The sequence below is a fragment of the Camelus ferus genome, chromosome 8 (genome assembly GCF_009834535.1).
Source record: "Camelus ferus isolate YT-003-E chromosome 8, BCGSAC_Cfer_1.0, whole genome shotgun sequence".
Classification (NCBI taxonomy): domain Eukaryota; kingdom Metazoa; phylum Chordata; class Mammalia; order Artiodactyla; family Camelidae; genus Camelus; species Camelus ferus.
In genome coordinates, this window is record NC_045703.1 from 65,299,403 (window position 1) to 65,314,752 (window position 15,350).

A 15,350-nucleotide genomic window follows, 5' to 3' on the forward strand; every position below is an offset into this window, starting at 1 on the left:
AAGAAACAGAGCTCAGCACTTGCAAGTACTCACTGCTCCACCGTCTTGCTCTATGAAGTATACCAAGCGGTAATGCGTTCATGTCTCAGTCTGCTCACTGTAAGTTACGCATTGCTGGATTGTGTGCTAATTTACCAAAAATATACATATTAACCTGTTTTCTCCCAGTTTTGTTACATACTGTATTCCCAGTGTTTCGTTAGTAAAAATGTTTAGTTGATGATTATCTTGATCCAGTTCTTAAAAACTGTTCTTAATTAGAAAAATTATCCTCAAAACCTATCCTAGTGTTAAAATTCTAAGGAAAATATTAGCAAACACAATACAGCAGTATATTAAGAAAATAATGTCCTATGACTAAACGAGATTTATTTGATGAATGCAAGATTGGTTCAAGGTTAACAACTGCATTAATATAATATACCATATAAACAAATTTAAGGGAAAATGTCATCTTCTTTAATAAAATTCAATACCCAGTTGTGATAAAAGCAGTCAAGGAAACAGCAATCAATCTCAACATGGTAGACTGCACATGCCTTAAAGCCAACATCTTGTGTGGTGGGGGAATCATCAGAGACATTTCCACTAAGGTAGAAACAAGGCACAGATGACCACTATCTCCACTGCTATTAAACAGTGTTCTAGAGATGTTAGCCAGTGCAGTTAGACAGGAGAACTCAAAGGCATAAGAATGAGCATAGAAGAAATAAAACTGCCTCTCTTTATAGATGGCATAATAGTAAGCCTGAAAAACCCCAGAGAATCAATGATAAATTAACTCAAACTATTAAAGAATTTAGTGCAGTGGCAGGATGTAAAGTTAACATACAAAAAGCAATAGCCTTCCTATATGCAAGCAATAAACGATTAGAGGGCATACTGGTAGGAAAGTAAATCCTATTCGTAGTAGCAACAAAGAAGATTAAATGGTTAGGAATAAATTTAACATAAAATGTGCAAAGTTTTATGTACCTGAAAGAAACAAAAGGAGACTTGAACAAATGAAAGCCATCTCCTATTCTTGAATAGGATGAACTCAACCATCGTCAGTTTTCCTTATGTTGATTTACAATATCAATGTAATCCCAATACAGATATCAATAAGTTATTTCATATAGTTAAGTTGAAACTGAAGTTCATGTAGAAAAAACAAACTGCTAGAAAACACTGAAAAAGAAAAAGCAGAGGCGGGAGTTGGGGGAAGGACCAGACTTACTAGATATTAAAACATGCTATAAGAGTAGATCTTAAAGGTTCTCATCACAGAAGATAAAATTAGATCTATATCTCTTACCACACACAAAAATAAATTCCCAGCAGATTAAGATGAAAACACGTGTGTACTTGGAGAAAACTGGATTGAGTTCCTCCTGAACTTTGGTGCAATGAAAAGCTTTCTAACAATGACTTAGAATCCAGACACTATAAAAATAAAGACGGACAAGTTTGATTACTTTTTTAAAAATCCCATTATAAAAGATACCATAAATAAAAGACAGCTGACAGATTAGGAGTTAATATTCCCAGCTTACACCACAGACAAACATCCCTGATATATGAAGGACTATTAAAAACTTCAGGACAGAGGACTAAAAACCCAGATAGGAAAATAGAGGAAAGATATGAACAAAAAAATCCACAAGAAGAGATAAAAAATAGCCCTCAAACATTAAAAAGTGGTCAAACTCACTCAGAATTAGAGAAATGCAAATTCAAAAATCTCAAATACCGTTTCTCACGTAAAAGACTGGCAAACATTTTTAAACGATAGCATACTCTGTTAAGTGAAGTTATGGAGAGACAGGCACTTCAGACACTGCTGGTGAGAATGTCAGTCTTTTTGTACAGAGGTACATACATAAGTCTTTTTGTATAACTCTGACTCTTAGAAACATAGAAGTATTTCATAGACCAAAAAAAAGCAAAATAGGGGGGTGGGAAGGGATAGACTGGGATTTCAAAATGTAGAATAGATAAACAAGATTATACTGTATAGCACAGGGAAATATATACAAGATCTTATGGTAGCTCACAGAGAAAAAAATGTGACAATGAATATATATATATGTTCATGTATAACTGAAAAATTGTGCTCTACACTGGAATTTGACACGACATTGTAAAATGATTATAAATCAATAAAAGTTTAAAAAAAAGCAAAATAAAGTTTCAGGGAGGAAAATTTGGAAATGCTTAACCCTTTTGATCCAGCAGCCCCTCTTCAAGGAATTTACCCTAAAGATAGACCTCAAACATCACAGAAATACATATGCAAAAGATTGGAAGTGGCCTAAATGCTGATACATAAGAAAGTGGTTGAATAAGCTATGAAACTCTCACAAAAATGAAGAAAATGTTATGAACTGCTAGAAAGTACTTTTCAGGACATGCTGTTGAATGAAAAAGCAAAACCTGAAAGATACCTAGGATGTACTATTTTCATGTGAGGTAGAAGATAATATAAGAGAATATACTACTGTCTTCTCATTTATGCACAAAAAAATAGAAGATGGAAGACCTAAATAGACATTTCTCCAAAGAAGACATACAGATGGCCAGCAGAACAAGCACATGAAAAGATGCTCAACATCACTAATTACTCAAGAAATGCAAATCAAAACCACAATGAGATATCACCTCACACCAGTCAGAATGGCCATCATTAAAAAGTCTACAAATAATAAATGCTGGAGAGAATGTGGAGAAAAAGGAACCCTCCTAAAATGTTGATGGGAATGTAAATTGGTGCAGCCACTATGGAAGTTCCTTAAAAATCCAAAAATAGAGTTACCATATGATCCAACAATCACACTCCTGGGCATACATGCAGAGAAAACTAATTCAAGAAGATACGCACGTCCCAATGTTCATAGCAGCACTATTTACAGTAGGCAAGACATGGAAGCAACCTAAATGTCCATCGACAGATGAATGGATGAAGATGTGGGGTGTGTGTACACACACACACACACAGACACACACACACAAAATGGAATATTGCTCAGCCATATAAAAGAATGAAATACCATTTGCAGCAACATGGATGGATCTAGAGGTTATCATTCTAAGTGAAATAAGTTAGATACCATATGATATCACTTATATGTGGAATCTAAAAAATAATACAAATGAACTTATTTACAAAGCAGAAACAGACTCACAGACATAGAAAACAAACTTATGGTTACCAAAGGGTGGGGGGGGGATAAATTAGGAGTTTGGGATTATTATATATGCACTATTATATGTAAAATAGATAACCAGCAAGGACCTACTGTATAGCACAGGGAACTATACTCAATATCTGTCTATCTTGTAATAAACTATCATGGAAAAGAATCTGAAGAAGATATAACTGAATCACTTTGCTGTACACCTGAAACTAACACAACATTGTAAATCAACTATACTGCTTTTTTTTTTTTTTTTTTTTTTTTTTTTTGAGCATCAAGGTCATAAAATATAAGGAAAGACTGAGGGTCTTTTATAGACTGGAGGAGACTAAGGAGAAAAAACACCTAAATGCAATGTGAGACCCTAAAATGGAAAAGAAACATTAAGTGGAAAACTTGGTGAAATTCAAGTATCTTTAATTAATAACATTGTACCATCTTAAGTTCCTCTTGAAACTTAGATAAAGGTTATATAAGATGTGACCTCTTGGGGTTAGGGGGTGGGCTAAGGGATATAAGGCAACTCCCTTATTAAATTTATAACTTTTCTCTAAGTCTATAATTAATTAAACATAAAAGTTTTTAAATAGAAGTTATAAAATTGTTCTGGGAATTTTGTCAGCAAAAGTAGAAATTCAGATGACTTACTGATGTTTCATTTTTTAGTTTGTTGCATCAAAATTTTGGACAATATTGTGCACGAGGTCATTGAAAAATAAATACATAGGTGTGAAGTGGTGGAAATTTATTCTAACTCACAGGGTAGTTTTTTCCAGTTTTTCTTTCCCATTGTACCTACATCATTATAGACATAGATGAGGGGGGAAAACCATTTCTTTAAAAACTCAGTTTTAATGTTAAAGCCTTCTCATAAATTTGGTTTGTTCGCTACACATGGTAATATTCTCTTTTACCAGCTTTGTTTAAAAGGTTTTACTTACAACAAACATATGTCACATAAAAACCCATGTGTTGAAGGTCTTTACTCAATTCAGTTGGTTCAGAGGGCTCTGAATTTTCTTCTTTGTATGTACAATGGACAGAAATGAGTCTTCTGTGTTTTGTTTCTCAGACATACTTTCTGATTCATCATCTGCTATGACTTTGCTTGTATCTGTGCTTATGGAGGATGAAGCTATTTCTCAGGAACTATGAAACTACTGATGGAAAGATAGGGGGTAAATGCAAGTGGAGAATTTAAAACAGCTTGAGAGAATCTATCTTTACCATGAAAAGGCTCTTGTTTGTTTCTTTAAAGGGTGCATTTAGAAAATGAATTCTCTCATTGCTTTAAAGAGAGATCTGTCTTAGAATTATACCAGACAACCAGTCGTACTGCTTGGATATGGCAGTATTTTATGAATTCATGATGGGTTTCTTACAGCCTTTTTTATTTTTACTTGAAATATTGTATATAAGAGCAGTGCCTGGAGTGTGCACAGTGTAAGGAGTGGTGTCCTGTATTAACGTAGAATCACTGTTTGTTTTTACTGTCATGAGTCTATGAATCCAGTCTGTCATGCAGAAACAATCATTATAATGTGAGCACTCACTGTCTTACTGCAGCTGATTCCCCAGTGACATTTTAAAAAGTCAGTATTTGGCTGCAGAGTGCTTTAAATTTCTAAATGGACTGGAGCTTGGGGGCCTTCGGGTGTTTCATAGGAAGCGCATGACCCTGAGTGGACACACAGCAACTTTTGTGTCTCTGTGGCCAAGTGGATGGCAGTGTTTACCCTTGAGGTTGTTTTCACTTTATATATATATTTTTTGTAAGTGTTTTTTTTTTACTTTGTATTGAGTTATTTGGTACTAACACTGATTTACTGCAGATGCCTAAGGGTAAATGAATGGTTAAACAAACTCTGCGCTGTTTGTCTAGGTCTTTCATCCTACTAGTTGTGGCTCTAAATTAAGAGCAGTTCTTACTGGCTTTACAGCACATTTCTCAGTGTCTGTAAATTCAGGTCTTGGTTTTCACTTTATCTAAGAATGAGAGGGGCAGCTGAATCCAGCAGCACTCAGAAATACATTCATCAGTTTTACATTCTTTTCTAAAAGTGAGAAGTTTAAACTCCCAAAAACATTGAGAATTTTTTATAGTTGTATTTTTACAACTCTTTATACCTATTGTCTGATAGAAGATCACTTTCCTGCCTCTCTGGCTGTCACAGATATAGCTGTCATTAGAGTTGGTAATGACACGCCGTCCTGAGAGACCATCCTGGTCCTGGTCTGTACTCAGGCTGCCTGGCCTAACAGAGATGCCATCAGGTAGAAACACAAGAGGGCCGTTTGCAGTGTAAAACACCAGGCTCTGCATCATGACCATTACCTGGGTGAACTGGTGGAAATCTTCAGTACATTAATTTCCCTCTCTACTCAGTAATTGTGATTCCTTTTAGCAATACACGAAACTGTGCAACAGTAGATCGTATGGTATCAAAGCAGTTAGCTTGATCTAGCATGATCACAGACTACCATCCCAGAGGACTATGCTGGGAGATACGTATATTTGCATGTGTATATGTGTATGTGTGTGTTTCTCTCTTTTCAGTTATTTTAGCAAAGGGAGCGGTTAGAAGATAAAATAACTTGGTCCTCATGCCATGAGAGCTAGTGCTTTGAGGATTGTGCTAATAAGTTCATGCCATTTTTATTCCATAATACTTTTAGTCTTAGAAATGTACCTAAACTGCTGAGGCGGAAAGTAAGTTGAGTTGTCAAGTGACTCATATTCTTAAATTTCAAAGTCCTATCTCTAGCCGTCACATGATTCATTGTTTCACTTTAATTAATAAAGTAAATAGTATATTTTCCTTTAATTCATATTCTTGGATTAAGGGCTATTAAATAACAAAAATGTATTAAATATTTGTTATGCTAATGGAGGAGTTAAAGGAGTAAAAGATGTGATTCCTGTCTCAAGGAGCTTACATTATAGTTTGAAAAGACAGCAAAAATTAAATAACTGGAAATCAAATAGATACTATTGTTTTATTAGCAATAAAGATCAAAAGAGATGCAAAATAATATTTCTTCTTTACTGATAATGTACACTATTTTATAGCAGTATGTTTTATGTTTTTTAGTTGAGGTTTTCTTCTAAGTTTATGTTAGTTAAATCTCTAACTAATTATAAAGATTTTTTAGAAGTCAGTTTTATTACTATATTGAATAAATGTTACCAATGAAAAATTGTTGGCCACTATGTATGCCTGCCCACTTAGAGACTACTTTAAACTCAGGAAGATGAGTTTAATCCATCAGTCTTAGATTTTGTTAAATGCACTGTAGACATGTGTGTCAGGAGATTTCGCCTACAGATTGATTTGTCTGTGAACTTGGGAACTCATTCAGTCAGAAATTGAACTTTTCAGAAGGGCATGTGATAAATGTGGTTATGCATGTTTCCTCTTCGTTTTGCCAAGAAAGGGTAAAATATCAGTCTTTGAGCTAGATCTTTTTCACTGTGGAGCCATAACCTCTTGTGATTATGAAGAGTAAATAAATTTAATTATGCCTTGGTTTTGCACAATTGCAATATTAAGCAAAAGGTTCCCCATCCCTCTTCCCCTTCTGTGTTTTACAGGCAGTCAGATGCCTCCTCAGCCACCTGGGAGCCAGTCAGAATCCAGTTCCCATCCTGCCTTGAGCCAGTCACCAATGCCACAGGAAAGAGGTTGGTCTTCAATTCATATCTTACATGCCTTTGTGTTTTGAGTATATAAGGCTTATGTGAATTTACTTACCTATGTGTGTCCTTATAAATAATTTTTAGAGGATATTACGTTTCCTCATCTGATTAAAACAATAAATATGAACCTACATTCAACAATGAACATGTTATTGCATGTTGGGCGGTTTTGCCAAAGCACAGCTCAAGACCCAAATATTTATGTCCACTTAGAACCATGAAGCATAGTTTATACATGACTATAGTCTGATAGTTGGTCTAGATGTATAAAAATGACTATTAATGATTCAATTTGTAGATTGGTCCTGATGAGGTAAAATGTTGGAGTATGTGTGTATGTTTAGTTGCTTGGATCAATTACTTATCCTGTGATATTTAACAGTAAAATTTTAAACACATAGTAAGACCTTACTTTGTTGAATCTCAGATCTTAGATCTGTATCAGGCCTATAAGACCTCAGTTTGTGAATAAAGAAACTGAGGACCATAGGAGTTCTATATGACCTCCTCATTCTCAGAGGCTAGTTACTGCCAGAGTCAGAAAAAAGAATGTGGGCTTTTCCCGAAAGCCTTGAACATTCAAGCTGTCCCACATCTGCTCATTCTTTGACTTTTAGCTCATTTCTGCATGTTGACCCACATATATTATTGCCTTGGTTGAGGCCTTAGGCCTTCATTTGTTTGCTTCTATCTTCTTTCTCCCCTTCAGAATTAAAGCCACTTTTGGTGGTGGTGGTTGTGGTGATTTTAATCCAAATTAGTGCAGACCGCAATTTACAAGCCTACTGCAGCATCTGGTTCTGCGCCAAGTCACTTCCCCCTGCCTGTGGGTCAGGGCTTGTCTGCCTGCCCATGGAAGATGCCACTTGCCTTCTTCACTCCCCTTCCTCTCTCATACCCACCCAGACGTGGAAGTTGCTGGCTTGGTAGCTGACACTTAAAGGTTCCTGACCCCTCATGTTTGTAATTATTTCTATATGGGTTGTAGAGATGACGGTTTACTTCTAATTAGAATTACAAAGTTTCAATTATTTTACATATTGAAAACTCAGCAGCAGGTTATTTAGAAAGTAATGCCAGTGAAAAGATGGATTGGCCTTATCTGCATATCATTTGTATTGAAATGAATGTTTAGTAGGAATTAAATGAAATTTTAGCTTATAATACCTTTACATATTTAACTTTGTATTATAATTTAATGTATAGTTAATACTTTAATTCTCTTATCAAGATACTACAATATGCTTTAATAACAGAATAGTTAATGGTTTTTAAACTTTAGTGTGCCTGAGAATCACCTGGAGATCCTGTTAAACTAGATTGCTAGGCCACACCCCAGGTTTCTGGGTCAGTAGGTCTGAGGTGTGAGGCACTTAAAATCTGCATTTCTGACAAGTTCCCAGGTTTTTCTGATGCCACTGATCTGAGGACCGTACTCAGAGAACCACTGCCTTCTAACAGTACTATATGTTTTAATCATTGCATGACATGTGCATTTGTTTCTCTAAACTTTCCACTGTGGCCTCCTAGAAGTCTTGTGTCTCACATCCTCTCTATAAATTCCTGGTTCTATGTTAACTCCTCACAGCTCTGGCCATCTGAAGACATTATAAAAGTTCATAGAGAAAGCCCTAAAGCCAAACAAGGGGGAATTCTCCCCAAACTCCTTTACTTGGCCATGAGTTGTACCTGCCTTGCGTTGCTAGGTCAGGAAAGGGGCGGGGGTGGGGGATAAAAGAAATTATCCTGCACTGAATGCCTACTCAGGCAAATCTCAGAGGTAAAATGAAGATACTTTGTTATTTCATTTTTACCATAGCCCTGTAACATCATTCCTACTGGGAGCTGTTTATTTTACAAGTATCAAAGATTAAGAGGTACCTTATTTGAAAGTCCTACAATTCTACTCTTTATTGCTAAGACCTAAAAAATAAGAACCCCCTTCCAGATCCTCCAGTGTCTCCCCAACCCCGTCCACCTGATGAGCATTTAAGGAATTTGAAAATGTAGAAAACCAAATGTGAAAGATACGATGACAAGAAATGTAGTTAGATCAAACTTGTAAGTGAACACACTTGCAAGGCCAGATCAGGGCTTTTCCTCTGGTGTCACTACAGGGAAACGACTGCATAGCTATGTCTGAGGTTTCATTCCCCTCTCACGTGCAGTGTGGTGTTGGTAACTGGTAGTGGATGCATAACAATCTCGCTAGTTGTAATGCCCATTTCCTTCAAATAGCAAATAAAAATGTAACGATTTGCTAAATCTGAATTGTTTTATGAACATGTTCCTCCAACTGCCCCTGAAAGGCTGCTAGAGACACCATGTCTGTCCCTTGTGCCACTTTTGTTTGGGCAATCCCTGAGAAGGAAAACTAGTTTTACAGTGACTGTTGCATGATACTTTGCCACATTTGAGTTAAATTTCCTCTAAAATTGATTAGTAATTACGTTTTTAAAAATGGCATTGTTATTTGTTAAAATCTAGGAAGCTCCTACCTGACGACATTTGATCAGATGTTTTAATGCCAAGTGACACAATCATTTTAATGATTTGATACAATAATAAAACATTTTTCTTGTTTGTTTTTACCACCATTTGGTATGTCCCAACAGTATCTATACTTCAAAGTAAATCTAAGAAAACACTTGCTAGAAAATTCCCCAATATTGATTCTCATGTTTGAAAAGTAATTTAACTTCATTTATACCTTTACAATTGATATACTCCCCCCCCCCTTGTTCAAGGAAGTGATGAAAGAAGCAGAGAGGAAACTATATTGGTGAGTTAGCATTTTATTGTCAAAAAACATATTCTTAGAAACCATGGACCTTGACAGACAAGATGAGAACATAGCTTTCTGTACTGCTGAGTGCTAAAACCACCAAGGTGGAAACACCCTTACTTTGTTTTAACAGGTGAGAGTAAGATAAGAGAGCAGGATTCCACAATTAGACACATTTTCTTTAACGTATCCATAGGAGATAGCTTTTCTTTATTGGTAGAGGATCTAGAGACACGGCAGCACAGAGACAACTGCACAGAACGAGAGGTGGAGCCTACGTTCGCGTGGAGGTGCAGTTTTCTGGGTCCTCTCCAGAGCTCCTCAGCGGGGCCGGCAGTGCTGACACGCTGCCCTGGCGCTAGGTCCCTCGGGGCTCAAGAAGCTCAAGTCTTGTTCTGCTGTCGTTTCTTCCTATTTGGTCCTTGTATCCCGCTTCAGGAGGAACATTTAGTAAGAAACTGGATACCCTGTCTAGGAGAATTTTGCAGCTCTGAGGCAGTGCTGGGGCCTGGCCCACACTGGCAGCGGCGAGGCCGTCTCCTCTTCCCGAGGCAGAGTGCAGTCAGCGCCCTGCCCAGAAGCCGGCCCTGCAGGGCCCGCCCCTCTTCGGTTCAGTGCCCTCCTTATCTGGTGGTCCTGGTGGCAAGCGTCACAGATTCATTTCTTCACATTGTATGTGGGCAAAAATGGCTGAGTGTCTATAGTTCTGCATTTTTCATCTGTAAGAGGTACGTGTGGATATGGCCCTCGTAGGTCACAAGAAGGGAGACACCTGGGACATTTGTTGGCCTCTTTATTCTTACGTGGTATTGTCTCCTCTGTGTTTCGTGTACTTTCCAATATAAAACTTGACGTAGACCCTCCTGTTCGCATATTGTGTGGTGCTTCTTACTAACTGAATAAAGATAATTAGTTCAAATTCTGTGGTTTTTAACTTCTTTGTTACTGATAGAGTTGGTTTTTTTAAGTATGGTATTCTGTAACACATTTGCCATTGGTTTTTATTTTAAACCACATCTTCTCTCTGTAGACCTCACATAACAACATACAGAATTGATATTAAAGCCCCTCACCCCAAAAGTCAAATAGTGAAAACCATACTACCTAAGGCATTGGAAGGACAGTTAAGATAACCCTAAAGTATTGAAATGCATTTTACAAGAAAATCGTAGCTAACAAGTTTAGATTAGCTTTATCCTTATTTTTAATCTTTAACATGTATCTTAAAATTTGAAAAGAGCAATAGGAAATGGCTTATTAATGTGTTGTCCTGTTTTCCAAGAGGGCTTGGAAGAGTATGGAATAGTCATCTGAGTAGATAAATAAGTATAATTATTATTAACATCAAAATGATCACATTTTTAACCCCTGTAAAATGTTAAGCTTAATGAAACTAGAAAATGCCCTTCTAGTTTATTGGATTAGCAATTAGGTGAAAACGTTTCAAGAAGGCTTATTTATTTGGACAGATGTAGAGAGGTCAGAATTAATTTTTTGAAAACCTTTTAATTGAATTCCCTTTTAATTTTCACAGTGGTGTCTAGTTAAATATTCATGTTAATGCTGCTCGTTTTCTGAAGGTCTGAACTAGATCTGGATTCTCAAAATCAACATAGGTTATTTAACCCTTTTCATCTAGTGTGCCAGCAGGGACTTCCTTAGTGTAATCCCATAGTATTTGAATAATTAGAAGGTATTAATGAGGATTTAATTAGTCCTTGAGATATGCTGAAAGCAGAACCACTAAGAACTTCCCCTTTTGGACATGGACTGCCAGCTACCATAGGACTGTGATGTGCTAGAAAATGTATTCTGTTGCTGGAGGCAGTTCTTCGGCACCATTCTGTGCCCGTCAGCTCTGTATGGAGGGTATCCTGGGTGGACTCTTCCAGAATTATCGAGGTCCCCCTCCTCCAAGCTTTCACTCTTGTCCATCTACATGATCACCTTTTCTGTCTTTCCCAACTATTTAAACAGACCTGTAGTCAAAGTATACAGGCGTCCTGTACCTGACTGACAAATGGCTTTTACTGTGTCGCTGGTGCTCGAGCAGACAAGCCAGACAAGTCATGTATTTACTCTGTAGTTGCAGGACAAGGGAAAAATAACAAAATTTTGCAGTTTAATACATCTCAAGTATCCAGCCAGGCCTAGTTCCTGACAGCCCTACGTCAAATGAATCACAAAATTCTCATCTTTTGAGTCTGATATTCACGATGATATTTATCAGTTGCTCCATTTTAATAAATATAAATAGTGCCATTATGCAAAAAAAGTGTGTAGCAGAGGTGGGTTTGGGCATTTAGATGCTCTTTTTGTGTGCTTCCGTGAAAATGTGAATCAGGATTTGTGTCCTTCAGAAGTGTGAGGTTTCAGACTTGCACATTTTATGGAGATTGATTGAGTAGAATTTGTTTTCATCACTCTTACATATTTTTCTTCTGTTATTAATCCCAAATGTTAACTACCTTGATACAATTTTATCCACCCTTTAATGATGTATATTAGCTTCTTTTCAGTGTCTGTATAGAATTCCTCATCAAATTTCTAGGCACACTCTATTTGCTTAGGGCAAATCTTTCTCCTACTTCTTAATGCCAAGGATAAGTAAGAGATCTCTTAAAACAAATCCAGTGTCTTACTGTAAATTAGCCCGAGCTCTCGAGGGCCAGGACTGTATCTTGATGCTCTGCATCCCTGTGTCTACAACAGCACCTCCTGTATAATAGATGTTCAACAAAGACTGAGCTGGGCAGCGGAAAATAATTCAGCCCTCACAACCACTCAGAAGTTTCAGGTCTTTTCAGAGCACAGAACAACCATAGAACAAAATATTTCTTGTTCTTAAATTAAGGAAGCTTACCCCATAAGTTTCTTTCAGTTTTACCATAATAGGTCATTTGCTGTAGCATAGTGTTTTTCTTAAAACACTGCAGGCATTTTGATCTTGCACCAGATTAAAGCTCTCACTTCTGCCTTCCATTCTCCCCAGATGTCTTCCTACAACCCTACAGACACGATGTCAGTTTGAGCTGGAGTGCTCGCACCTGGAGCCTGGAGCTAAGTAAATTGTCCAGAGACCAATCGTGCTCTTTATAACCCAGGAATATTTAGATGGACATAAGTAAAAGTTCAGAAAAAGCTTATTTCCTAGTGAAATGTACACCAAAAGTCAGTTTTGATGTTTTAAAAATTATCTTAAAATATCTTAGTTGACCTAACTCATTTGTCAAGAACAGATGAACGGGTTAGGACAGAAATGAAGGAGACGCACTGAGATAATAGTTAAGGAGTTGGAAGTAGAATTTTTTTTTTTTTTTCTGTTTCTGCAAAAACTGCAGAAACTGCTCTGTTTCTCTTTCTGTGGGATTCTGTTTAAGTATTCGGTATATCTGTAGATGCTGGGTGTCAGAAAATGACCTAGCCCACCTTTTTAATTGCTCTTGCATGTGAAGGTGTTCCTGTCATTTATACTGTGAGCACACTAGCTAGAAAATGGTGCTGCCTTTCAGCACAAACATATTGTCAAGAAGAGAAGACAGATCCCGCTCCCAAGCACTGCTGTGTAGACACAGTAGTAGATCAGCATGTGCGGGCAGTAATGATAGTCGACCCCCATCCCCAGATGCAATTAATTTAGCCTCTGCTCTTAATTGAGGATCCCTTTTTTTATAATCCATGGCAGATGAAAATAAACTCAAATGGGAGATACTATACAAGAGAGAATATCTAGAAAGCTGTTTCTAATTTCTTCAGCCCCAGAACTCTGCCTCTGGGCTGGGTTGTGGACCAAGCCAAAGCTAGTCAGTAATGAAGAGGATAACAGTATAGAAATTGTATTAGGGTTATTGTTAAAATCTATTAAGTCTACTGTCCAGAGATCTGTTCACCAAAGAGCTCAGCAAACAAGTATCACGTACAGTAAAAGCCAATTTATATCCACTGGGGAACTCTCAGTCTAAATTTTAGAATATTTCAAAGGAAGTCTGGTTTTGTTACTTTTGCATATGCAATAATTTTTTTGAATTGCCAGTTAAAGCTTGCTTTTAATAGTTAACACTCATTTGTAATTGGCTCATTATTCTTCAGTGGAAGTGCCTGAGAACATCTGGACCTTAGGTAAACTCAGCATTGTGGGTTGTGTGCACCTTATAACGTGTTTTCTCCTGGGCCTTATGGGTCTGTCCCTCAGTGGAAGGCTGCTATCTGCCTGGTTTCCCAGGCCAGAAAGCCAGCAGGCATCTTTGATGTCTTTTTCTCTCCCGTGTGCCCTACACGTCATCCCATTCTGCAACTCCACCCCTGGGATGTTTCCCACACAGACCCCTTTCTTGGCTTTCGCTGTCAAAACCCCGGCCCCAGCCACTGAGGCACCATCGGCTCCTCCCAGCCATTCTTCCTGCCTCAGCATCGCTCCCTTCCAGTTCGCTTCTCAAGCTGCATCCAGAATGGCCTTTGCAGAAGACTGGTGAGATCATGCCATTCCCTTCATAGAAGCCTTTAAGAGGAGAAAGGCTACAGTGATGTGCTTGGTCATGAGGCCCTTTTTCCTCCCACCCAGCCTCCCTTCCTCATCTCGCTCTCAACACCCCACTGCCTCTCTCAGTCTCCTGTCACACCGAACCTCTTTTGGGATCTTCATATAAACTCTTCTCTCTGACCCTTTGCCACCCACTCCTCAACCCCACCCCTACCCCAACATGGGGTCCCCTTGCCCATCTTACTAATCCTTCATGTCCTCAGAACAGCCTGGTACCTGTCGGTCCATGAGTCAAGGTTTACTGAGTGGTTAAAGGAAACATTCCCTGTTGTGGTGCGGCCCTGCGGGCTGGGCACTGTCCCCGTGCAGGCTGGCCATGCTCAGGACCCACTGCTGGGAGTAACAGTAACAGTAACAGTAACTTCCCTCCCCAGCTAGAGCTCTGTGAGAGCCGGGACCATGTGTCCTTATTCAGTGTCTCAGCTCCAGTGCCTCTTATAGTACATTCTTTTCCTCATCTTAATCTTTAGGGAGTTTAGAACCAAAAAATCTGAGTTCAGGTGCAGCCTTATCACTAACTGGTTTTGTGACTTTGGACAATTAATTAAATCTCTGCTTACTCATTTGAAAATGAGGATCAGAGTGTCCCATGGATTTGTTGCACAGGTGCAACCTTATGTCCAAAAGTTACGTATTGCACAGCACTGTGCAGATGTTAGTAAGAAGCGTGAGGTCACTGAGGTGAGACCCGGGTTGAAAGCCTTAAAAGGTGGTTCCTTTGCTCCTTGTAGCACATAGTGATGCGTACAGTTGTCTTTGCCCTCAGCACTGAAGCAAACTTTTGCAGATAAAACTCCAAAGAATTGAATAAGGAAAGGCCGGATATTTTGGCCCCATCTGCCATCTGGGTAATCATTCTGATCCCTCCCCTGACTCTAATTTTCCCGATGATAGATGATGTCAGCGGCTGAGAGGGCTTTATGGGGGTGGATGAGGAGAGCTTAGATGCTGTCGTCTGTGTCTCCGAATATAGGACGCTGCAGTGGTGGGGAAGGAAGAGGGAGCGACTCCGCCAGTTAACCTGATGGCACAGCTGGGAGAGCACCCGGGGGCCGGGGCTGCAGCCTTGGACGGGTCATTAGTTTCTGTCTTCCTCAAAGCACTTCATGTTGTGAAGAGAAGCAGGCAGGCAAATAAACACTGAGGATATTA

The 15,350-nt window shown here is 38.4% G+C and overlaps 1 protein-coding gene across 8 annotated transcripts in view; it reads left to right on the plus strand.

Annotated features, from left to right (window-relative positions):
* The window catches only part of ARID1B (AT-rich interaction domain 1B), a 380,200-nt gene that overhangs the window by 284,127 nt on the left and 80,723 nt on the right, over positions 1 to 15,350 (plus strand). For all 8 annotated transcript variants that reach the window (XM_032485245.1, XM_032485243.1, XM_032485241.1 and 5 more), the window contains one exon: positions 6,769 to 6,858. In XM_032485245.1, the coding sequence (XP_032341136.1) occupies positions 6,769 to 6,858 (90 nt within the window). The remainder of the gene's footprint in view (positions 1 to 6,768; positions 6,859 to 15,350) is intronic.